This window comes from Otolemur garnettii, unplaced genomic scaffold, assembly GCF_000181295.1.
Source record: "Otolemur garnettii isolate 467f Iridium unplaced genomic scaffold, OtoGar3 scaffold00054, whole genome shotgun sequence".
Classification (NCBI taxonomy): Eukaryota; Metazoa; Chordata; class Mammalia; order Primates; family Galagidae; genus Otolemur; species Otolemur garnettii.
In genome coordinates this window covers 10,539,852-10,567,106 of record NW_003852449.1, presented here as the reverse complement: position 1 = coordinate 10,567,106, position 27,255 = coordinate 10,539,852, and the positions used below count along the sequence as shown (strand labels likewise).

The 27,255-nt window shown below is 35.4% G+C and overlaps 1 protein-coding gene across 4 annotated transcripts in view; it reads left to right on the top strand.

The window, feature by feature from the left end:
• LRFN5 (leucine rich repeat and fibronectin type III domain containing 5) overlaps positions 1-17,470 on the top strand; it is a 215,266-nt gene extending 197,796 nt beyond the window's left edge. Inside the window, exons 3-7 of one of the 4 annotated variants that reach the window (XR_002773978.1) lie at positions 704-2,108; positions 2,454-2,643; positions 4,683-5,392; positions 11,763-11,806; positions 17,072-17,470. Coding sequence is in view for 3 of the 4 variants with exons in the window: in XM_023514493.1 (XP_023370261.1) it covers positions 724-2,108; positions 4,683-5,622 (2,325 nt within the window). In the remaining variant the exon portion in view is untranslated. Of the gene's footprint in view, positions 1-703; positions 2,109-2,453; positions 2,644-4,682; positions 5,623-11,762; positions 11,807-17,071 lie in introns of those variants that run through there. The other 3 variants (XM_003792180.3, XM_023514494.1, XM_023514493.1) reach the window with 3 other exon arrangements.
• Positions 17,471-27,255: the final 9,785 nt, after the last annotated feature.

The following is a 27,255-nucleotide window of genomic DNA, read 5'->3' as shown; positions in this document are numbered from 1 at the left end:
AAATACTTGAGTATCTTGATGTTTTCCATAAATTATCTTCAAAAATCCACATTTATATCTAGTACAATATTCTAATGTAGGGAACTTGACGCTCTCGTGGCAAGTTTTCAGCCTTATTATTTTTGAGCATAAGTTACTACATTTCCAGTTAGGGTGTGAAAGTTAAACTATGTCAAGTGAGTTTATAAAGATGAAAAAATTAATCAATAATTAATTGACTTGAATGTTTATGCTGCAAGGTTAACTCAATAGCAAATACTATCCTCTGCTGTTTCTGTATAGGCTACTGGATTGAACTACTTGTAAATCTTTAAATATGCCTCTTGTAGTATGAACTTCATTATAAAAAGAATATCATTCAGGGTTTAAGGGACATTTTCCTGAACTCCTTTTCCCACCAGTCTACGTTGGCTGTCACCTTTTTCATATACCCTTGGAGTTCCCTGGAATGTTTCAAAAATGGCACTTAAAGAATTATTATTTTTTTACTCTTTTGTTTTTCCAATTTCATCCTATGAAACCACGAATGATACATTATTCATCCCTAATGCCCATTGGTAAAGAATGAATATAAACACTCATTTGCTATATGAACAAAAATATTTCCATATTCAAAATTACATGAAAATCTTATTCTAGTAGGAATAGCAACGGTGATTAAATGACTGGATGCTAACATTATGTTTTGTGTCTTCTCTTGCAGGCTCTTAAATCTGATTTACAATGGAAAAATTTCTTTTTTATTTGCTTTTCATTGGCATAGCAGTGAAAGCTCAGATCTGTCCAAAGCGTTGTGTCTGTCAAATTTTGTCTCCTAATCTTGCAACCCTTTGTGCCAAGAAAGGGCTTTTATTTGTTCCACCAAACATTGACAGAAGAACTGTGGAACTGCGTCTGGCAGACAATTTTGTTACAAATATTAAAAGGAAAGATTTTGCCAACATGACCAGCTTGGTGGACCTGACTCTGTCCAGGAATACAATAAGTTTTATTACACCTCATGCGTTTGCCGACCTGCGGAATTTGAGGGCTTTGCATTTGAATAGCAACAGGTTGACTAAAATCACAAACGATATGTTCAGTGGTCTTTCTAATCTCCATCATTTGATATTGAACAACAATCAGCTGACTTTAATTTCTTCTACAGCCTTTGATGATGTGTTTGCCCTTGAGGAGCTGGATCTGTCCTATAATAATCTAGAAACCATTCCTTGGGACGCCGTGGAGAAGATGGTTAGCCTGCACACCCTGAGTCTGGACCACAATATGATCGACAACATTCCTAAGGGGACTTTCTCCCACTTGCACAAGATGACTCGGCTAGATGTAACATCCAACAAATTGCAGAAGCTACCACCTGACCCTCTCTTTCAGCGAGCTCAGGTACTCGCCACCTCAGGAATCATAAGCCCATCTACTTTTGCATTAAGTTTCGGCGGAAACCCTTTGCATTGCAACTGTGAGTTGTTGTGGTTGAGGCGACTGTCCAGAGAAGATGACCTGGAGACCTGTGCTTCTCCTGCACTCTTAACTGGCCGCTACTTTTGGTCCATTCCTGAGGAAGAGTTCTTGTGCGAGCCCCCTCTCATTACTCGTCACACACACGAAATGAGAGTCCTGGAGGGTCAGAGGGCGACACTGAGGTGCAAAGCCCGGGGAGACCCTGAACCTGCAATTCACTGGATTTCTCCCGAAGGGAAGCTGATTTCCAATGCAACGAGATCTCTGGTGTATGATAATGGAACCCTGGACATTCTCATCACCACTGTCAAGGATACGGGTGCTTTTACCTGCATTGCTTCCAATCCAGCGGGGGAAGCAACCCAGACCGTGGATCTTCATATAATTAAGCTCCCCCACTTACTGAACAGTACAAACCATATCCACGAGCCTGATCCTGGTTCTTCAGATATCTCCACTTCTACCAAGTCAGGGTCAAACGCTAGCAGCAGTAACGGTGACACGAAAATGAGCCAGGATAAAATTGTGGTGGCAGAGGCAACGTCCTCAACGGCACTGCTTAAATTCAACTTTCAAAGAAATATCCCCGGGATACGTATGTTTCAGATCCAGTACAATGGTACTTACGATGACACCCTTGTTTACAGGTAAGAAAGATTAAGCAACGTTGTGTACTTGCCAGGCATCTTCATGTAGAGCTTGTTAATGGACTACTGATATTTCTTTAATTGGCAGTGCTTCTCTGTTGTAATTCTAGTACTCCATTTTGTAAAGTGGATAATGTAAGACTTTTAAGAGGTGGTGAATATGTGCGGGAAAATACTTTGAATGGTGTTTTTAGAGCATTCAGATTTGTAGTTAATATTATGTTTACTTACGTTTTGTTCCCCTCATCTAAGAGATGTGACTATCAGAGAACAAGACTGACTTATTTTAAAAATTCAAAAACATACCAGAACTTTCACAGCCACGTGAGTGTTCTTTCCTTCAAGGAAGTCACGTTGGGAAGCTATTCCATGTCCCAATGGTGCTGCCATTGCTCAAAGCAGTTTTGGAATTATCTTAGAACCTTCATCATACTATTTTGAATATCCTCATTGGTGGCAAATCTTCGTCTTTTGAGGGTGAATTTGAATTTTGGAAACAAGCAAAAGCCATTTGGAGTCAAGTCTGGTGAATAAGGTGGGTGATCAAGATGGGTATTGCCATTTGTGGTTAAAAATAGGATGTAACTGTAAAATAATGAGACTGATTTTTCTGAGTGATTGAGGTGTGTATGTATGTGTGTGTTGTCTCATGTGCACTGGTTCTTAAGACAGTTCCAAGAAAAAAGTTTACAAATATTTTGAGCAGTGAAGGTGTCACTGGAGTGAAGTATGTCATCTCCTTTCCAGGCAAGAATAATTATGTACAATTTGCATCTGCTAAAGAATTTCTGGTATGTTTTTCTAAAGTTCAGCCTCATTGATTTATAGTCACATCTTGTCCAATTTTCAGTTGGAAACACACTTTTACTCCTTCATAGAATTTCATTTGTTATAGGTTATTATTACCCATAGGAAATGATGCAAAATCATGGCTTTGAATTTTTTTTTTTTTTTTTTGTCTTTAAGCTTTTTGGAAATCAGATCAAATCTGTTCATATATAGTCACAGGTGAATTCTTGAATATAGTTTGATTCTACTTCTGTAAATGAGAATAATTTAAAAAAAAAAAGCATGGGCTAGTAGGAAAAACTGAAACTTTCCTGGCTAGCCATACGACCATCCTAGGCAAGGTTCAGAGGTTTAATTTTCTCATTGTTACAAGGAAGAGATTAGGCTTAGTGGTTTCTAATAATCCTCTTATCATTAAATATATGGGGACATAGCCTATAATACACGTATATTAGCATAAAGAGCTTTGCTCTCATCCTACCAGGCTCTTCGTGTAACCCCAGAGGTATTAAATCTTTACCTTTCAGGAGCCACTGGACTGGACTATCTACATAGCACATTAGCTCTGCAAAATAAGTCAGGTTTTATTTTCCAGATACGAAGATTTTAAGGCTTTCATGGTAGTAAATTCTGTGTGACCTTGCGGAAACTGCTTGAATCTACAACCTTCATTTTTCTCATACTTAAAATAGTGATAAAGCCTGTCTCATTGTAAACATTAAATTTTAACGTATTTAAAGTTCTTAGTAATCTCTGGAATTTATCATGCACTTGCTGCATGGTGGTGATTTCAGTCTTGATTATAAACTCTTAAAGTTGCCTGGTCCATCTAGAACACCTTGTTTACGTTCTGTAATAGATAAGTATTGATAAATTTTGAAATATGTATAATTCACTTTCAGGAATGAAAATATGGTTTTAAGTCTTGTTTTTTCCCCCAAATTAAATTTCATTTAGGTCATGTTTAGTTGCAACTGAAAACAAAAGTTAGTGGAGAATAGCCGTCCACATACACACAGCACTTTTAGAATATAATGATTCAGACTTCTAGACATTCAGAACATGTGCTCTGGAGAACATTTGCATTAATACACAACGAGACAAGGGATTTGTACTCAGGGCAACAACCTGGCCTTGTTCAAATACCCAAGCTCATGTTACTCATATAGTTTTATCATCTTCATTTATAGATGAAAGTATCCTGGGGACCAAATGTTAAAGGCATTAGAAAGGGATGAGATATGTAAATAAAACATTTTAATCTCATTATCAATCTTAGTTATTAAAGGTAGATGTAGTGGATGCCATTCCATACCAGCTTCATGCTGATTTGGGGAATAAATCCTCTAAAACGCATATCTGTTCTGATCTCCAAGGTGACCGTCCACATTTTCCACTCCTTCCAACTGGCTCTTAGTCATTGAGAGGCCGCAAGTGCTAAGTGGATTTGTTTAGTAGTTAGATATTGTCACAGTCACACCTTTCAAAAGCAATTTGTCAAAAACAATTTTTTAGCAGTGGCTTTTACTTGGAGTCCTGCTTTGCCAGGCCGTGTAATTAGTAAGCTTGTTAAGGCACACTGCAGGCACCATTAATATCATGCAGACTCCAGTAGTGACTTTTAGGCTTTTGAACGGGGTAGATATAAGATGAGATCATTTCCCATATTTCATATCTGTTACGAATGTGCTTGTCTTAGTGGATACTAACACGAGGTAGAGACGTGATGACTTTCTGTGTCCATGTTTGGCTTTAAATATTAATACAGATTCCATTGTCCTTCAGGATGATTCCTCCTACGAGCAAAACCTTTCTGGTCAACAATCTGGCTGCTGGAACTATGTATGACTTGTGTGTCTTGGCCATATATGACGATGGCATCACGTCCCTCACTGCCACGAGAGTTGTGGGCTGCATCCAGTTTACGACGGAACAGGATTACGTGCGGTGCCACTTCATGCAGTCCCAGTTCTTGGGAGGCACCATGATTATCATCATCGGTGGCATCATTGTAGCTTCTGTGCTGGTTTTCATCATCATCCTTATGATTCGGTATAAGGTTTGTAACAATAATGGGCAGCACAAGGTCACCAAGGTCAGCAACGTGTATTCTCAAACTAACGGGGCTCAAATCCAAGGCTGCAGCGTCACACTGCCCCAGTCTGTGTCCAAACAAGCCGTGGGCCCTGATGAGAGCACCCAGTGTAAAGCGGCCAGTGACAGTGCCATCCAATCCTCAGAAACTTGTTTGAGTCAGGACTCCTCCTCCACTACCTCTGCTTTGCCTCCTTCTTGGACTTCAAGCGCTTCTGTGTCCCAAAAGCAGAAGAGAAAGACGAGCACAAAGCCAAGTCCCGACCCACAGAGTGAAGCGGTCACGAGTGTCGAGTCCCAAAACACTAACAGGAACAACTCGACCGCACTGCAGCTGGCCAGCCGACCTCCCGACTCCATCCCCGAGGGGCCCACACCCAAAAGAGCACACACACAGCCAAGTAAGTTTCTCACTTTGCCTGCTGAGAGAGCCAGAGCAAGACACAGGTACTCCCTCGATGGAGAATGTAAAGAATACTATGGTTCTATTAACTCACCGAACACAGGCGGACGGTTTTCTAAACGAAGCATGTCTGTGAATGGGATATTCATTCAGTCTGACGGCTGTGATGGTCATAGTGGAAAAGCAACTCTTTCACATTCTGAGTGGATATTGGAAAGCTCTGTGTAATTTATTATTTCTCTGAAATGAAAAATCATTCTGAGAACTCATATAGGGAATTGGAATTTGCAATTCTAGCCTTGTCTCTCTGATATATGGCTTAGTAGAGCCCAGATTGTGTATAAACCTTCTAGGGCATATATTTCAACAGGTGCATATATATATATATATATATACACACACACACACATATATATATATATATGTTGGAAGGTGACATAAATAAAATGGTGAAGGGGGAAAAAAGCATGGCGTAGCAGCAGTGCCTTTCCCTGTTCTAGGAAACAGATTTCTGGGTTCTGCAACAGCAGATCGCCAAATGAAAGGGGAAGTAAATTCTTACATAAGAAATGAAATTTTCTCCAGTTTTACAAAGAACCACCTATGGATAATTGGTATTTTTTAATGAGTAGACGGAATATTTTCTTTCGATGGCAGTGATGTTGCCCTTGTTTTTCGGAAAATGTTGTAGAGGATAACCTCATGCTGTTATGGTATTCAAAATAGTCCATTAGTTTGCCCAGACAATAATAAAATCAGCATCCTTCTGAACAACATCTTCGGTTCAGGTGCCTTAATAGTTCTAAGATATTTCCCTTCTGTGATACAGTTTTTTTCCAGTGGAAAGAAAAAATTCTATTCATTTTGCAGTTATCAAATTTTCCAATCGGTTTTAAGTCACAGACTGCAATCCCAAATGCATCTACTTGGGCATATGGAAGTACATTCATTGAATGCACAGTTCCTGAATGTATGGATTTTACATTTCTCTTAATGCAAGTTAAGGAACGAAACAAAAATACAAAATTTCCCTTATATCAAGGGGTATTAATTATTATCACCAAGTAAAAGTAAAATAAAAAACAGAATTCTAATGGAGTTCTCATTATATTTCTAAGTCGTATAAGCTCATTGTTCATTAACCAGCTAGTGTTTTTTATTATTTTTTCACACTATACTTCTGCATTTGAATTTTTTTTCTTAAAGTAAATGCACTTATTATTCTAACCAAAACCTGTGATGAATGCAATTAAAAATCAGGCATCTCAAAGAGGATGTATTATTTTAAAAATGGATTTTAAAATGAGAAGATGTTGTTCCTTGGTGATATGGCATTCTTGGTAATTCACTGAAATCGAGGTTTATAGATAACTGTTTTCTGTCTCCTCGCTGAAAACCTAATTATACGCTGACTTGGTTTTTTAATGAAGATCCATAAATGGGGTTAATATGAAGGGTGTTTGAGAACTTAGACCCATTACCTTACACAAAAGAACATGAAATTTAGCCATAATACAATAGGTACTTTACTATCTTGTGTAAATTATTCCCTGGGAATAAGTTAAACACACAGTAAAAGAATATTGACTCTTTCAGATCACTTGAAATACCACTTAAAACCTACGAGATTGATCGCGATGTCATTCAGTAGAGTGGAAGATTAAAGCAGTCAATGGTTACTTTCAGGGCCAGTCTTAGAAAAATTACCCAATGGGTTTTCAATATCTTAGGCATTTCCTAACATCGTTTCTCTGCTCTGCTTTACTCTCTGAAAAGTTTGCCTATCACATTTGTAAAGCTTCATCACCCATCATTGTTCGGGTCTGTAGTTTTTGTGAGGAATACATGAGATCACACATGGAGTAGTTTGTGAAATCCAAGCACTACTTGAAGTAATGTGTATTTTCAACACTATTACTGTAATAATGTTCTAATCTCAATGAAATATTTTCAATTAACGTCAATTGCATATTTCCTCGCCAGGTGCTGATAGTCAAAAGCGTATTACTATTCCTCTTCCTAGACTTATCACGACAGTATTAAAAAATCTTGAACATGCAAAAGCTTACAAGATTTAAAGCTTCAAGAAATGTACCCATAGAGAAAGAATTTCTGGTAGTATGAAGGCTGTGATCAAAGATAAACTGAGTTCACACAACACAGAGAGCATCCTAGCTAATCTACTACAAGCTATTCATGAAGTAATTTTGTATTTTGTTTGTTAACATCCATGCCCTGTGTATGTTCTTAAAGAGACTTTGATTAAATACCTTTTATTTTTCATAAATATTTAAAACTCTATGATGTCTAACCATGTGAAATTTATTTTGTTTGACTAAAGCCATTGAAAATTTAATTTTTTTATTGACTTTCTCAGGCCATTTTCCAGGTATTCAAACCAAATGTTTAAAGACTTGTTCTTTAAAATTATAGATAGCTGAATTTCTGACCTGTGTTTACCTGTTTTAAAGTTAATAATTTGAGAGAACAAACGATAGTCTTATTAAGAAGGTCAAGTGGTTTTTTTGTTTGTTTTTGTTTTGAGACAGTCTCATTTTGTTGCCCCTGGGTAGAGTGCTATGGTATCATAGCTCACAGCAACCTCAGACTCTTGGGCTCAAGTGATTCTCTTGCCTCAGCTTCCCAAGTAGCTGGGATGACAGGTGCCCACCACAACATCTGGCTATTTTCAGAGGCAGGGTCTCGATCTGGCTCAGGCTGTTCTGGAACTTTGAGCTCAGGCAATCCACCTGCCTCACCCTCCCAAAGTATGGGCATGCGCCACTGTGCCCAACTGGTCAAGTGGTTTTGTATTTGTTTATAAATATATGAGGAATGTTTATCCACAGAGCAGTTGCAGTATGAAATGACAAAAATAAATCTATGGGAAAATTGGGGATAATGTCACCTATTATAATGTCTGAAACATAGTCTATGTTTAGATGAGGGAAGAAGTAAATGGATAGATAAATAAATAAATGGGGCCTGAGAGGAAGATAGGGAAAGAAGAATTTTGATTAGTTAGCAAAGTAGAGATTTATGACCTACGTATTATATTACAAGGTAGAAATATTCTGTTCTTTTCTTACTTTTCTTTCCACCGTTTATTGGAATCCTCATTTAATTAGCCAATTGTCAATCTAAGTGATCTATAGTATGTGGTTTGCTGTGGCTTGTTGCTGACATATGCAGATTATATATATATATATCATTTTTATATGCAGATTATATATATCATTTTTACTTCCTTGCTCTTAATGTCCTTTTCCTTTCCAGCCATATTACATTAAGATTTCAGCATGTCGTATGTGAAAACTGACTAATCATAGATTTGTCATGAAGCGTGTTTGAACGTGTATTTACTTCAGACATTTAAACAATAATATGTCTTCTTGTCCTGTTTTTGTTCCTTTTGAATAGCTGTTCCCCAGTTGAACATACCAAACTACTATTTATTACGGGAACATCATAATTGGATAATCAAGCATCTAAAGCTGTATCAAAATTGTAAGAAGCAGCACATTTTAGTTTGATGGATATTATTTATTTTTATTCTAAAAATACACAAATATAAAGTATTGCAGGTATAATTTAAATTAGATGCAGGAACGCTCACATTGCAACTAATTTTTTCCTTTAATAATGGAGTCAGTAGAGTTTGCAGTAAGCTATTTTTGTCTTTAAACAGTGGATTTCACTGAGTTTGTGAATGTATTTTATTTTTAAAAGTTTTAGAACATAAATTTTGACGTATTCTGACAAATCTCTAAACATAACAAGTCGACTCATGGAAAGATGCATATTTTCTCCATAATTTAACGAATAATTTAAAATTTAAATGTATTCAATTGATGTATGGGAATTTCTTTATCTTCTTCTTCTTTTTTTTTTTTTGGTGAATTATTTTCTCTCCAATTGAAAATCATTCATAAAGTACTTGTTTCCAAAATAAATTTTGATTCTTTAATTCAGTTATATCCTGAGAAGAAACTATTTCCAAAGTTCGCATTGCCTTTTAGTTCCTAAATTTAACAATTTCTCTTGCATTTCTTGACCAAAATAAACAATCCTTAAAGTGTCAAGAGTTAAAAATACTCATAACTTATAAGCATCTTCTTGTAGGTAGAGTTGTGCAGTGTGCACCTGAGCACCGCCTTCAAAGAAGACAGCAGACACAAGCTCATTGTCTTTTTGGCGTGATTGATTTCCACCTAAATTTTATAACGCTCCGAAAATGATGCTCACGTATATTAGGCAAAAGAAACACTGTCTACCTTCTTTCCCTTGTTCACTCTTCCTTGTATCTCAAGAAGAGTGAAATCGCCTTAGATATACATGCCTTTGCTATGAGCTCATGTAAGTGTCTTGGGGAAGAGACTTCAGTATAGAGCTGGATTTTATGTGAAAGTGATTTTTTTTTATCCCCCTAGATTGATAATAAAACTAACAATGTATCCTTTGATGATAGTTATAATAATTAAATGTATGGAAAAAATATGTCATTTTTAAAATGGCATAACCAAAACCAATAACTGGATTTTTACAAGTTTCAAAGGGCAGATTAACAGTTCTCTCCTTCCCATGCTAGATAGATATATTCCGGGATTATAAATATAATTAGTTTCTGAGGTCTTTGTCTTTTTCTCTTTTATTTAGTTATTTTACTTTTTTTTTTTATTACAGAAATCAATCCTAGTAGCAGGATAGATCAACTAAAATACAGAGAGGTAAACATAACAAGTCTCCTAAAAATGCGGTTTTCTTTGAAGTGAGATATAAATGACAGTTTTTAACTGGGAATATATTTAATATTAAATTACTTCACTAAGGTAATGTTAATGCATTTGCAATTGTATCAAATTAGGTAAATGCTGAAGTCAACATACCATTGTCTTCAGATTATGTTCAACTATTACAAAGTCCAAACATAGGATATAAAGTTAATATGGAATCATATATATGTACTATATAAATATATGTACTATATAGATATCTATATCTTCATAAGATCAATCCATTAAAATGAAAATTTTGTGTCCAACAATCCAGATTATAATTAACATAAGAATTAAGTTTAAATGGATGGGCTGTCAGAGAACTTTCCCCAGAAATTCTGTAAAATTGAACTTGTTAATTATCAAAAAACAATGAAATCTAATATCTGTAATACAAATTAATTTTTGTTTGCATTTCCTAATGATAACCATCTCAACAACTTGATGAAACTCATCTGTTTATTTTTAAATTACTATTATGTTCATGAATTTTAAAAACAAACCCAACCTATTTTCCACTACATTCAGGAGAAAGCCAAGAAGGGCCTTTCATTTAAAGTAACTGTGTTTGGAAGTGTTTTTATCTTTAATCTTATCTGATATCTCTATGGAGATACTGAGGTTTGGGCTAGAATATGTCTAGTAAATGATAGAACATGAGCAAAGGTGGAGTTTATGAAATACACCATGTTGGCTGTATCATAATACAATTCCCTCCTCATTTTTTCTCTATGATGTGAGCATGTCTTAGTATTGCTTCCCCATAAAATCTAATCTTGAGGCAATTGTAAATTTACATGACTATTCTGATGATTTTGTAAAAAAGTTTTTTTTTTTTTTGGAGTCATTACATCCATCTGTGACCCCTGTAAGCAAATTATCCTTTAGATACCTAAGTATCACCTCGAAGTGATTAGAAATATTTGCATAAGAAGAAAACACTTTGGACAGCAATAAACTGTGTAAGCTCATGTAATGGTATTAAGCATGTATGGGCAAGTGGAACTTACAGACCTTTCAAAGCAGAATGTTTATATTTAGAATGTTATTGTTTCACAAATGGTGAATGGGTACTTGGTCAAACATGTCACGACGTGGGGAAAGAGTACTGGATGATGATTATTTCTAGTGATTACTTTATACTCCACGCAGTGAAGATGGTTAAGCTGTATGGGGTTCTGTGGTTTCTTTGTCCCTTGATGTATTTTTTTCCACGTTGATCATGTGAAACTGTATAGCTGAAATGTCAACACTATGTAGGGAAAATGGCCAGAAACCTGATTAACTTATTTTAACACTGGCAGGAATGGAATATTCCATATTGAAAACCACTCATTTTGGTTACTAGAATGGTATTTTTAAAAAATTTTACTCTACCTGTTATATATCAGGGAGTAGCCATAGAGAACTAGAAATATCAGAAAAGTCAATGGCAAGTAACCTAAGAACTGGTAAGTCAAGAACAAGTTTGGATGAATCTTTGTTAATTCTTGGTAAGGCAGCTTGCCAAGATTTCATTAATAAATGATTTAGGATCTGTTTCTTAAAATAAGAAAAATGAATTGTTGATGACACTTAAAATTTTATTCCCAGATGCTTTGCTGACTAATGTTGACCAGAATGTCCAGGAGACACAGGTGAGATTCTTATTACCTGTCCTATACCTCAACACTTAAGTGGTTATATTCCTTTACAAATAAATTTTAAGTTTTGGTTTGCTAGTTTACGTAGCTTGTTGAAATTTTCACTTAAAACATACTTGGAATGCTGGACAGTGCTGATTGAAGTTACATTTGGTTAAGTGAAAGTTCAATTTCTAAATTTAGACATACTCAGGTTGATGAAACATTTCCGAATTGTATAAGTAATAAAACTAATGAAAAGTAATACTAATAAATGTTAGGTGGGATGTTGGAGTCATTCTTGTAGCCATATATGAAATAATGAGCATTTGAAACTATTTCCAAACAAGAAGATAGCAGCTTGCTAATAATATATGTAGTCTTGTCCTTGACCTCTGCATCCTAATAGAAGCTGAGATGATGCATTATGCCTCATTGGAAATGGATGAGCAGAAGTGTCTTGCTGTTATCTAAAATGAATGAAGTCTCTTTAAAATGGAGCAAAAGACTACACATGAAATATTCATAGTATTCCTTTTGTCAGCAACCAATTACTCTTCTTGAGTGTTTTTTTTTTTTTTTGGAAGTTTCAAATGAGTATTTGATTCCTGCATTTTAATTGGATGGGAAAGTGTGTTTCCAGAGCAGAGCAGCACTTTAGCAATCTGTTCAAACAGCTGGAAGCAGCAGCCATTTGCTTGAGGTTTGGCACACAAAAAAAATTCTGCTTTTAACAGTTCTAAAAAGGACCATTGATTTATTTGTTGGTAGGTAAAAATAGGATCTTGTATTTTAACATTCCATATTTAAAAAAAAAAATAACTTCCTCACTCTTTCAGGATCTTCCCTAATGAATTCCATATCCAAATCAAGAAAAAAAACATTTTTATATATCATTTCTTTACTGAATTTAGGAGCCCATTCTTACATTGCAAGGAAAGAACAGATGGCCCTCTGAAAACAATAACACAGTGTCTGGCACACGCTTTGTGTTCTGTTGTGTGTACTGAACTGACTTGCACGAAGGTGCCTTATCACCACCACCCTCTTTTTTCTCTCTCAATCTTACCTTCTCTCCCCTCTATCTCTTTCTCTCTTAATCTTAACCTCTATCTTTCCCTCCCTCTCTGTTCCCATTTTCTGTCTCTCTTTCACTTCTGAAAATTCATTGGCCATGAGACTTTGGATGCCCAACTAAGCTGAAATTTAGGATACCTTCAGAGAGGAATTAGGAAGTAGATGATTAATCTATCAGTAGCAAAATCCAGGATGGTGCCAAGTGTTACATCGAAATTTGAAGGCAAGAGATTCCAATGTCTTAAGTGCTTTTTCAATATAGCCAATTAAAGAAATTTCCCAAATATTTACAGTTGTGAGTCATTTTATATATTATGGATTTACTTCGCCACATTATGAGAAGTAGAATTTAGAGAAAAATAATCTCTCTGGGAGTCTTTACTACTGGAGATGGCAGGACGGGATTTGCCAATGTGATCAAAATATAAGATATTTAATAATGACTTTTTATACTAAAGATATCAGTAATAATCATGAAAAATTTAGACAACATAGTTGAAAATAAAAATGTAAACCAATCATTATCCACCACCATCATACAAATACTCGTCCCTGGATGCATAATAGCTCAATGATTAGTTCTTTCAGTATGTAATAAATTAGTGTGTGTTTTTGTATCCTTTGCATTAAATTCACATAGACTCATGCTGAGTCTCTTAAACTAATATTTTTAATGAAACTCATGTGAATGTGTCATAACATCATAGAAAAATTCCTTCTAGACTTGAGCTAAGTTTCTCTTCCTTCTGTAAACATTAGCAAGAGAAACAAATCCATAAAGAATAATTTTAATAAAATAAAACAGCAACACATCATTCACTCTTTAGCCACCTCCATGCTACCTTTCTGTTACCAGATTTCAGATTAAATTCTTTCATTAAAAAAATTGTAACATTTTAATCACACTAAATGAATCAAAAGCAAGGGGAGAAGAGTCATTCATTGATAAAATTAGGGGTAATTACCATATACATAAAATCGTCCTTACATATAAATTAATATTCTGTCTGGCAAAGACTTTTATCCTTAAAGTAATCATAGTAAAGCATTAGCTACATCATGTTTGGCAATTGAGATAGAAAGAGTAGACTAGGGTGGCGCCTGTGCTCAGTGGGTAGGGTGCCGGCCCCATATACTGAGAGTGGTGGGTTCAAACTCGGCCTCAGCCAAAGGGCAACAAAAAATAGCCAGGCATTCTGGCAGGCGCCTGTAGTCCCAGTGACTCTGGAGGCTGAGGCAAGAGAATCGCCTAAGCCCAGGAGTTGGAGGTTGCTGTGAGCTGTGATGCCAGAGCACTCTAGTGAGGGTGACAATGAGAGACTCTGTCTCAAAAAAAGAAGAAAGAGTAGACTAGTTTGCATTTATATTGAAAGTGCCTTAAATTAAATTTCTTAAGAAATGCTTTGTGTATTCACACCAATATGAATGCATAACCTGCATGTGTGTACAGAGACACACAAGAATCACGACATTCTCTGGTTGCGAATAGCAGGCTTTAACCTAATCAGTTGCTGATTTTTAGTAAGTTTGCCTTAAAATTATTCTATTTAATATCAATCAGTAATTCAAAATTTATTTTAAAACTCTACTACAGAGGTGCTAACCTTGAAACTAGTACAGTCCTTTTAGATAAACTATTAATACCCAATTTAATAAAATATTAATGCTGAATATAAATTAATAGCAAAATTTATAAAATATGAGAAAACACAAGTCAGGAAAATATTATAATATTTTTCCTAGTGACAATAACACTATAAAGGATTGGCTTCCACACACTGGGTTTTCTATGAAAATTCCTCTCAAGTGAGTTTTTTGACACGTATGTGGAAACCATTTCTCTATTTTATGATAATTGAAGCACACTTTTTGACATATTTATTGGAACGCTACACCAAATCAGAAAAAAGAGAGTAGAACTGTCATGTACGCAGTGACCTTTAGAAATCATTTTCTTCATATTTAGACATCCTGGCAATAGAAGAGCTAAGTTTTCATACTTCTTTATTTCATTCAGAATATGATCAGTGATAAACATTTCCCCATGATCCACTCAAGATCAATACATTCTTTTCCTCCTCCAGTTGAGGAAACTTGCATTCCCTCTTTGTTTTTTAGTACTATTAAGACTGTCCCAGTGTTTTAGATAATATCTTATCACTGTTAAATGAGAACTATTACCAAAACCTCACATTGATTAATTTTAGTTTTTGTAACATTTTATTATCATTACTACAGTCTATTTCATTTTTATCTTTGCAGTACTTTTGTAATTTGTATTTTATGTTTAGGTATTTATGGAACTCTTATTTTAAGAGTTTTCCTATTGATAAGTAAACTAAAGAGTATGGGTTTGGATGTCCCACACAATCCCAATTTATATTGGATTCTTATGAAGTCATCGTAAGTTCAGGACACACAGACTTCCCTCATACTTCCAAAATATTTGCTATATCTCCAAAATTAACAGCATTTATATAGATCTAATAGGATTTTAAAAACTTTAATTCCACAGTTTAACAGTGCTTTTATATAATATAAAATTCAATCAAATTACTCTTGACTAATGAGTAAAAACTCATTAAGATATGTACACTTACAAAATCATTAGCTTGATATTAAATTAAAGTTTCTTATCCTGGAAGGATGTATTATTTATAAAGTCAAGCTAATTATATTGTCAATATTTTCTCCTTAGATATTTTGCTATTTATTACTTTTGTAATCTGAAATTTGGTATTATAAACTTACTTCTTTATCAAAGGGTATATTAAGAATAAGGAGAAGAAAGATTGTTGATATCCAATTTTACCAAAATGACCTCTGTTAAGAAACCAGTAAAAAAGAACTTAGTGATAGATACCATTAATTTTTAAGGTGATTTTGCAATGTTTTCTTAGTAAATCCCACATAAGGTATGAAAATGATATCTATATTTCAGTATTCTCCAAGGTAATTATTTATTTTAATAAATAGGATATAATGTGGCCCTTTAAAAACTTTGGTGATGGGGTGTGACCCTTATTCATTTTCAAAAATTATCATTTGCATCTCAATTACCTTTACTTATTCAGATTAAAGGTGGTTTGAAATACGTTCTTGGATAATACCTCTATGATGTTTTACCTACCTTGATCACATAAAATTATCAAAATACCTTTAATATATTTCAGTAACTAATCACAAGTGATCCAAATATTTTCTACATCAGCATTTGGATGCAGAATATTAAGGAAACTACAAATCTATATGTCATTCATAACTCATTTGTGCCATCCAATTCATAACCCCCCAAAAGTTTAACCATGTACTTGGTTTTGAATGGAAAGAAGAAAAATTGTTTTAATTTCATATATATGAAAAATTATACTTATAAAAAAATCATTTTCATCTTTGTCAAGACTAGAATTTATGGGACTATATTAAATCCAGGAAGATGGAGAACCCATATTAGAGGACAATTTTTTCACAATTTGATTTAGAAATATTTTCATGAAATGGTTTTTGTATTATTTTCTTTCAAAATCTTAAGTTAGCCATGGAGTGCCTTTGCTTATGAATATTATAAGTTTTTAAATGTATTTTATTTGTTCTATGGGTGAAGAAGACCTAATTAGTAAAGAATTAGACCTAATTAGTAAAGAATAATATTTACTATTAGTAAATATATAATTCCGTTTTCCTAAAATTTTATTATATGAAATTCCTAAGAGGATATAAAAAATCTAGAGTTTGCTTAGATTTTAGTAGTGTTGAACATTTTTGATCTAAGATGCTCACATTTTAAAACCTACTATGAATGTTTAAAACTTAATTATCGTGTGTAATAAGTAAAATTATTGTTTGTTCTCTCTCACCTTGAACATACAGATGTGACAGGCAAGGCAGGGGAAATGTAATTCCACATGTAGCTTTGACTTCTGTAATTAATGACGGTCCTATCCTTAGATTCCTTTTAAAAGTAATTTTAAAAAAATATTCATCCACTCAAAATGACTAAGCATAATTTTACGTACTGATATGCATGCTTAGATATTTTTCAGGGGTATATTTTTACTTTATGGCAAGAACCTCCCATTTGGGCTGCATAGAGTTCAGTAACCTCCAGATCGTCAGTGCCGTGGTGATCTTATTAGTCATGTGTTTTCTTCCCCTTTTTTGTTCTTTTTCTTTTTTTTTCTTCTGTTTCTTCTTTCATTTCAGAGACTGGAGTTAATCTGAGGAGTGCCACTTCTTCTCTCTCTCTTGAAAAAATTGCCACTGATATTTTTACTGGATAAAATTAAAAAAAAAAAAGTTTCAATTCACGAAGGCTGATTGTTGAGCTGGTGTCCTAGAAGAAATTGGCTGCAGGAGCTGAGGCCCAAGTCTCTGATGCTGGCGGAACTGGCTCCATCGCACCATGGTTCATCCTCTTTTCAAACCAAATTTTTTTTCTTCGGCCTACGACTAATTTTTTTTTTTTTTTAAAGAAAGAAAAACAAAGCCTACATTGGCATCAAGTTCTGTATCAACCCATCTTACGTTGCCATAAATGATTTAACAGACTGTAGAATCTTGAATAATCTATATCACTTTAACAAATAAATGTTTTACTATGACGGAATTTGCACATTGCCTGATTTCTGGAAAGAGCTATTGCTTCAAGTATGAATGGTGAAGTGATTATTGAAAAAACTGATAACACCGTTTTGCCTTTAGGTAGTGCAAAAGCCTTAAGGGAGTACAAGTTGCTTTATAGTATAGAAATTAATTTTTCCATGACGAGGCACACCCAGTGCTACAGAGGAGCAGTACGGCTTTTTAAACAAATTTATAGCAATTTTATGCCTTGGGTAAGACAGTGAGTGATGAGGGCTCTATTCTAGTGGGACTCTGAAAAGATCAAGGTGGGTATGTTGTAATTAATCCAGTTAATTTGTTGCTTTTCTACAGAGCTGGACTGAAACACGTTTTGATAATTTCAGGCCTTGAAAGTGTAAGTGTACATTCTCCAACTTTGCAGGATTTCAGGGGGCGAAAAATCATGCCTTTGATTTATCACCAGCGTATATAGAACTGAGGTATCATTAGTGGCTAATATATTTTAAGTCTCATTTATGCAGTATCCAGCCTTTACATATGAGAGTTGCTCTTGGTGTGAAGCTCTTCTGAGGTGTGTGAATTAAGCCAGTGACACTCCCCTTCTAATTTTCCATATTGTCATGGGGTATACATTAGCATAAAATTTGAAAATATATGTAAATTATCACTATGTATGGCATAGGAAATAAGTTCAGCGAAAATATCACAGGTAGCATTGTTTTTGCTAAGTGAGTCAGCTTCTCTACAAATATTGAAGATTATATTTCTATTCCTCAACAATTCTAGTAGCATTGAAAGCAATAATTAATTCAATTTTAAATACATATATATATTGAGAGTTCAACCCAAAGAAGCTAGAGAATGGCTTGGCTTTGAAGAAATTTAGGTTAATTGGTAGCCAGCCCACATTTCTTGGACTGCAGAGGATATAGAACGTTAGGCAGTCAAGTACATTCACACGGGAACATGTATGATTGTGTGTGTTCACACGCACGCACATCCTCACCTCCAGACACACACGTACATCCTCACCTCCAGACACACACACGCATGCACATCCTCACCTCCAGACACACACGTTTCCAGACACCCAAAACCTAAAACTGAAGCAGAAGTTGCATGTTTGACTTGCAATTTTGTAGTTAATTTGTGAAATTGGACCATTTGCCTACTTCTCTGTTTCTTGACAACTTTATGCCATGTAATAACCTGCGTATGGACGTGTGGCATATTACACAAATACTTACAATGACAAACGTGAGTCAGATTGAACACTAAGACGTTGCCGCTCAGGATCCTACCTACGTTACAACTTTCCTCCTCAAACGCGGCACCATCCCGAGAGTCAGGAGCAGTCACGGCTTCCTGCATCTCAGCACAGGGGAACAGATTAAGGCTGCTAATTTTCTTCCAGGACATTATCCTGTTCCTCCCACCCCTCTGGGGATCAATCTTTCTTTTATCACCAATGATAACAACACGGTGTCCATAGCCTGATCTGTCATCTACTTCATTTCTCCAGGATAGTCACAGTACCGTTTCCTAATAAACAATTCTTTTATGTATTAGAACAAAAACTTAATCACTTTGAGTTTTCACCCTACATTGCCACCCGGGAAACTAAAATGTCCCTTTATGCAGGCACCAAGCAGCATCCCTCAGACGGTCCTGTCGTATGTAGTTTCTCTTTTCCTAAATGCTGTGAGGAAGAAATCACAGTCTCTCGTTCACAAGGTCTGTGATAACTGATTATCTTTTGGAATGTTATTTACTTATATTAAGATGATGGAGAGAGCAGAGGTGTGTACCCATAATGAGATAAGATTAAGGATCATTCATAAACAAAATTTTAACAAAAATTGAGAAAACAATGTTTTGAAAATAAGTGGGAACAATTTTAGTTATCAATATGTTAGTTAGCTTTGCTGGGTATTTATAATGTACAAGAGTGGACTGGTGACCTCTGCTATCAGCGGTCTCACGGATAACATAAATGGACATAGAGGGAAAACCATTTATATTATTTCTGAGGAATTTTGGAAGTAATGTAAAAATACATAAATGCTGACATCTTATGACACAACTTGCACATAGAATGTTATAAATCACGTGAAGGACATTGAAAAAAAAATCCAGGGAGAAGTGTTCTCAATGTGGCATACAGATACCCGAGAGGGATCAAAGTGGGCTGAACATTAAGTTTTTATTTTGAAAATCTATACAAATTTTTTTAAAATTCATAACAGTATGTAAAACTGAAGGTCAGTATGGAGACTGTGTTATTAGTTAAAAGGAGTAATTTATACATTGAAAGATGCCTTGATATCTTTTATATTTAATGTACAATTTAGTAGTTCCCAGATTAGTTTTGTACAAGTTTCAAATGTCAATTAAATTACATAACATCCCATGTCATATTTATGCAATGTTTTAGGATACATTTTTGATCATTTTTTATAAAATACATTTATAAACCCAGATCATTTCTTCTCTCACTCTGTTTTATATATGCAAGGAACTTATTTAACTTGTAGCCCTCTTATTTTTATTTCTAAAATGTATTTATACTGACATTTCTTAGAACTCCTATTGAAATACTTGTGTGCATGTGCGTATCAAGGCATGTGAAATGATTTTAAATTGCAAATGAGGTGCAATATGGTACCGACAACCAGAGTCCCTAGCACGTGATTGTTTTATTTAACATAAAAATGCAACAGAGAGAGAAACTGCTAACGCTTCATCTTAAAAGTATTTTGTCAAAAGTATGTAACATAAACTTGGACATTTTTAGCCATTTTTATGTATCTGTCAAAGGCATTCATTACATTCACATGTTTGTCCAGTCTTTTCTAAATACTTCTACAAAAACCATTTTAAATGTTTTCATCATTCCAAACACAAACTCTATACCCATGCAGCAATAATATTCATTTTTGCACTTCCAGACTGTGATAAATTGTAACCTATGTTTTTCTCTCTAAGAATTTGCCAATTATAGATTTTGCACATAAGCAAAATCGTACACTATTTGCCCTCCCCTGTCTTCCTTCTCCATTTGTTGTGACATATGCAAGGTTCACTTAAGATGAAGCATAACTCAGAAGTTCATTTCTTTTTTGATGGAATAACATTCTCTCTCTCTCTCTCCCCATCTCTCCCTCCCGCCCTTCCCATCTTCTTTTCCCTTCCTCTCTCATCTGTTTCTCTCTCTCTTCCTTTTGAGAGATAATATTGTTTGATGTTTACCCACTTCTCTTTTGAAGAACACATGTTATTTCAGTCTTTTGCCACTGTGAATAATGCTGCAGTGAACAATGGTGTACAAGCATCTGTTTGAGTTCCAGTGTATGATTCTTTAGAGAATATATCTGGGAGTAGAATTCCTAGGTCATCTGACAGTTTAGTTTGGAGATTTTTGTTGAGTGTTTGAGGGACTGTTAACCTGCTTTCCACTGTAGCCAGACAATTTTGCATTCTCTCCAGGAACTTGTGAGGGTGTTCGTGTTCCAGTAGCTCTGAATCGTAGGTGTAAAGTAGCTCATTGGTGATAAATGATACTGAGCATTGTTTTAGATGCTTATCAGTCATTGGTATATCTTTTTTCCCCTTTTTTTTTCTCTGTTTAAAATCAGACCCCAAACAAACATCAATTCAAACATCTTCAAAGTACATCATTTGTACAAGAGAAATACTAAGAATGTGTTTACAGAGATCCCAACATATATGCATGAAAGCATCTCTCACACAGCTTTCCGATGGTTTGCTGGAGCAGCCACTTGGTAATCTCTGGCACTAAATGTCCCAAGTATACGGAGCACCATGTCTACTGAGGTCACTTGTATATCTTACATGTATTTTGCTTTTTTAGTTCTGGGTCATTTGTCTTTTGCTGTAGAATGGTTTATCTATTCTGAACACCAGCCCATTCTCAAATATATGATCTGCCAATATTATTCTTCTACGTGTGGGTTGCCTTTTTTCTTTCTTGATGTTATCCTTTGACGAGGAAAACATTTTAGTTTTCATGAGTCTCAACTTAAGGTTCTGTTCTTACTGCTCAGGCTTTTGCCTGTATTTGGGAACCTACTGCCCAACCCAAGGTCATGAAGATTTACCCTTTGTTTTCTTCTGAGAAAGCTCTTATATTAAGGTGGTCTATTTATTTTGAGTACTATTTTGAAAATAGCCTAAGGTAGTGGTCCACTTTTGTTCTTTTGGATATAGAAATACATTTGACCCAGCATCATTTAATGGATTTGAAGTCCTATTGTCAAAAGTTAATTGGCCAAATATGTATGGGTTTACTTCTGAGGTTTCTATTATATTCCATTAGTCTGTCTATCTGTCTTTAGATAATTACTACGGTGTTTTCACGAGGAAATGTAAGTCTACCAACTTTGTACTTTGTCAAGTTTGTTTTGGATATTCAAGGAACCTTGCAATTCCATATTAATTTGAAGTTTAACTTACCATTTTTTTAAAATAAGAGCTCTTGAAATTTTGATAGAAATGGTATTGAACCTATAGATTCCTTTGAGTAACAATGACATGGCAACAATATTAAAATTTCCAAACTATGAGTATGAGATATCTTTACATTTACTTGTAATTTTTTTTTATATATTTCAACAACGGTTTGCTAAAATTTAGAAACACGATTCTTCTTGTCGATCTTTTACTCTGTAAAATAGTGAGCTCTCATAGCTCTTTTGTTGATTTGGGAATTTGTCTACATATATAAGGGCATGGTTGTCTGTGAATAGAAATAATTTACTTCTTCCTCTCCAATTGGGATGGCTTTTGGTTTTTTTGTCTAATTTTACTGGCTAGAAATTCCAGTAGAATATAGAATATAAGATGTAAATGGATGTTCTTTTATTGTGTCTGCTATTAGGGGACATTTTTTGATTTTTCATGGTAAGCCTAATATGAGCTGCGAATTTTTCATACAATGCCTTCAGATGTTAAGGAATTTCTGTTGTGTTTTAGTTTTCTGGTGTATTCTATGTGAAGGGTATCAAATAGCTTTTACTGTGAATTAAGGTTATCATATGTGTTTTTTTCCTCCTTTTTTCTATTAACATGGTGTATTACATTAATTGAATTTCTAGCTGTAATTACCATTAACATTGCTGGGATGAATCCTACTTGGTCAATGCATATAATTTTTTCACTACTCTGTGGCAGTTGTTTTGCTAGTATTTTCTGTATGTTTATGCATATATGTTTTTCACATTTATGTATCTCAATACAAACTTTTCCTAATGATGTTATATATACAGGGTGTTGATAAATTTTGTGTGCAATTTACAATAGTTGGCTATTTTATACAACATATATACACACACACAGATAAGAGAGTCACATTTGACTTCTGTAATTAGGACAGATACAACATACAAAATACAAGATAAAAAAATGAATGTTATTGATATATCCTGAGTATTACTATTTTAATACATTTTCTTTCCTAAAATGTGTATGCATTTGGGTGGTACCTGTAGCTCAAAGGAGTAGGGTGCTAGCCCCATATGCCGAGGTGGTGGGTTCAAACCCAGCCCCAGCCGAAAACTGCAAAAAAAAAAAAATGTATATATACATTTGGGACCCTGTATACGTACATACATATATATTTATACATATTTGTCCTTAAGTTAAAGTCAGATATAAAAACATCATTACAAACATCATATATATAATGGACATTAGTGCATAGGTTTTTATTTTTGTAATGATGTCTTTAATCTTTATATCTGACTTTCATTTGAGGACAATATTGGCTTTTTATTTGTGTATTTTTTTGAAGAGTGTGAGAAGAATTGATGCTAATCTGTGAAGAGTTTGCTAGAATTCTGGTCCTGGAATTTTCTTGTTCAAAAGTTTTGGATTATTGGTTCAACATCTTCATTGCTAGAGGTCTATAGAGATTTCCTATTTTATCTTGAGTCAGTTAATGGGATTGGTGTGTTTCTATGAATTTCTCAATGTCCTCTGAGCTATCTAATTTGCTGGTATACAATCGATCATCCTCGAGTATTTAAATATTATACTATTAATATGGTAACTGTGGACATGAGGACCGACCTCTTCCCTAAGTTTTGCCACTTTTTTAAATTCTTTAAAGCTGCAGCAGTCCGTGACTTTTCCAAAATGTATTTGCCAAAACTGTATCTGTTGGTAGTTTTGATCGCCAGAGCGTCTGTTTTTTCAGCTAGTGTCTGACTCATGTTTTGTCATAGATTTTCTTTCTGAACTTTCAGAGCTAAAAACAAAACTAAAAATCCAAAACCTGTCAAAAGAAAAATTAGAAAGGAAAACAAACCGCGGCTTTCCGTGTTTGCGGATTGTCTCTGTGCTGGGAGGCTCTATTCGCATTTCTCCAGACTGGCAGGAAGCAGACGGGGGTTGGCCTTTTCTAAACATGTGTTTACCTCGAGCAGGTGCTTAGCGTTCTAAATTCCCCATGTACACAGTGTTTTTAAATGTCCTAATTTCCCGGTGAACGTCTGCCTGGGCTTTTAGAAGCCTGTTTTACGTCTCAACTGGACTCTTTTACCCCAAGCACCTTCACTTTGTGAGTTTGCCTCGCTCCGTTTTTGAGCCTGAGCCCAAGTGAGGCGAAGCAGCGATGACTGCTTTATGTCCCCACTTCACTCCCTTCCCAGGCAAATCAGGACGGACAGACGCAAGCATTTATGAATCCAGTCCCACTGGCTCCCCCAGAACCAGGGACTAGGGTAGACACTCCGGAAGGGCGCTGCTGTGCTGAAGAAGGGGGGCGATGTTGAGTTGGAATACAGGACGCCTTCCACCCTCTTTCCCAAGTTGCGCGTCCTTAACTCAGCCATCTCCCTGGTGGCAGGAAGTCTTTGTGTATCAGAGTTCTGGGAAAGTGGGTTCTGACAGTTTCTGCCTGTTTTCCAGTGTTTCTGTGGGGTATCAAGAGCTTCTACTCTGTCAATGGGAAGAAGATTGTTTACAAGTGTATTCAATAGTTTCAATATCACAACGATGAATATTACACTTGTTAACTGAGCGGATCTATTTGATGTTAACTAGCACCGTTCATTAAGTATAAATTTGTCACATCTGCTTCACGGCCTTTTAACACAAACTCTCACTCACTCCTCCTCTTGCATTATTCACTGGCTCATCCTTCAGTTTTTTGCTTCTATTTGAAATCCAGTTCGGTAGCCTAACATCCATGACCCCCCTAAGTTTTATTAACTAACCATATGCCAGGCTTTCTATAATCATCATATTAGCAGCTTCTACAGTCCTGCCTCCCCAAATCTGCATTCCCAAATTCCACTTAATCTAATCACCAGGAAAGATTTTTTTTTCCTTTCTTGGTTCTTGGTTAATAAGTAGGTAGTACACAGCTATCTGCTTGCCTCTATGATCGGCATGCCAAACTAAAAATCAAAAGTGACAGCAAAAGAAATTCCACTGTACTTCTTTCCAAAAGCATGCATTATATGTATACACACACACACATATCTGTATATGCACACACATATGCATGACTCATAAATATTGAATATTATAATTTATATACAAGTCCACAACGAGTTAACAATAAGTGCTCTATATTATTGCCATACACGCAGGCCAATTAGTGTTCACAAAGTCTCTCTGGATGAGTTTTATTAGCTTTTTTAAATTTCATAATATTAAATACTTTGTTTATATACTTTGTTTTTGTACAGATTGAGTCAAATTATGAGTGTTCCCTTCATCCGGACATTGTGCACTTTACCCAATAGATGTCAATGTCCCATTCTTTTCTCCTCCCTCCCCCTTCTTGATTTTTATTGAGATTTACTTCTATGTGTACTTAAGTGTTGACCAATTAGTTCCAATGTGGTATTGTTGAGTGAATTGCATGAATTGGTGCCACAGAGGAATAGTCTGCACTGAAATGTTTTTAAGAGGGGAGACTGCAGCTCGCTCTGGCTGACAGTGCCTAACTTTATTCTTGCAAGCTTAGTCTTAACAATACTAAGTTCTGCACATACACATTCTAATAATAAAACTAATTGGCAGCCAATGCTTTATATGATAAGAGTGCGAAGAAGCCGTACTGAGCAACCACAAAAACTTATTCAACCATTTGAGAAAACAGGTGCAACTTGTAACTGAAATTCATATTAATTTATCTTGTTTCTCCACTCTCAAGGTCCCTTCCAGGACTTTTCAGACAGCCAGACTCTGCTTTCAGGGTCTTCCTCCTACCTGATTAGCTTTCTAATCAGTTCAGAGGGTCTTAAAGGAACATCCCTTCATGTGGAATTTGAGAAAGCTTGTTCAAACCTAAGTCAATGGCACTCAGAGTTACATTGAGGTTACATTGAGTATTGAGTATATATGTTTGTTTCTCCATTCTTGTGCTGTTTAATTTAGAAAAATGGCTTTCTGTTCCATCCAGGTTGTCACAGTAAATCCTAGACTGCCATTTTATGGTATGCACACACCACATTTTATTAAGCCGTTCATGTACTGGTGGGCACTTAGGTTGTTGCCACATCTTTGGGATTGGGAATTGTGCTGCTATAAACACTCAACTGCAGGTGTCCTTTTTCTAAGATGACCTTTGCTCCTTTGGATATATATGCCCAGTAGAGGGACTGCTGGATCAAATGGTAAGTCTACTTTAAGTTCTTTCAGGTATCACCACAGTTTTCCACAGAGGTTGAACGAGTTTGCAGTCCCACCAACAGTCTATAAGAGTTTCTCTGCCTTGGCATCCACCCCAGCACCTGTTGTTCTGGGATTTTTTAATATGAGCCATTCTCGTTGGAGTTAGGTGATACCTCATTGTGGTTTTGATTTGCATTTCCCTAATGATTAGAGATTGGATTGTTAATCGTTAGTATATCTTCATTTAAAAAGTTTCTGTTCATGTCTTTTGCGTACTTTGTGTGGGGTAGTTTGGTTGTTTCTTGCTGATTTGCTTAAGTTCTTTGTAGATTGTGATAATCCGTTCTTAATCAGAGATACAACATGCAAACGTTTTCCTCATTATGTGGGTTCTGTACTTGCTCCTGTGATTGTGTCCTTGGCTGAGCAGAAGCTTTTTATTTTGATCAAGATCCACTTACTTATTTTTGTTGTTGCGGTTGCCCTGGGGACATTTTTCATGAATCATGAATTCTTTGCCTAGACTGAAGTAGACAAGGGTTTTTCACACATTTTCTTCTGTGATTCCTTTAGTTTTCTGCCTTAGCTTTAAGTCTGTTATCCATCAGGAGTTAATTTTTGTGAATAGTGGGAGGTGCAGTCCCTGTTTTACAGGTGACTATCCAGTTTTCACAGCACCATTTATTGATCAGCAATTCTTTTCCTCAGTGTATGTTTTTATCTGTGTTGTCAAAAATCAGATGAGCATATAAAGGTGATATCTTGTCCTGGTGCTTTGTCCTGATTCCTAGGTCTATGTCTCCATTTGGGAGCCAGTTTAATGCCGTTTTGGTTACTATAGCTTTGTAGTATAGCTTGCAGTCTGGGAACGGGTTGCCTTCTGCTTTGTTTTATCATGTAAGGTTGCCAGAAGCATGGTATATTTTTCCATCTATTTATACCCTCTGCAACTTCTTTCCTCAGTGTCTCATATCCTCCCTGTAGAGGCTTCTCACCTCCTTTGTTAAGTATATTTCTAGTGTTGTTACTGAAGAAGGTATTGCATCTTTTATTTAATTCTCAGCTTGACTGTTGTTGGGGTACATGGAAGCTACTGATTGGTGTACATTTATTTTGTAGTCTGAGATTTTACTAAATTTATTTATCAATTCCTGGAGTCT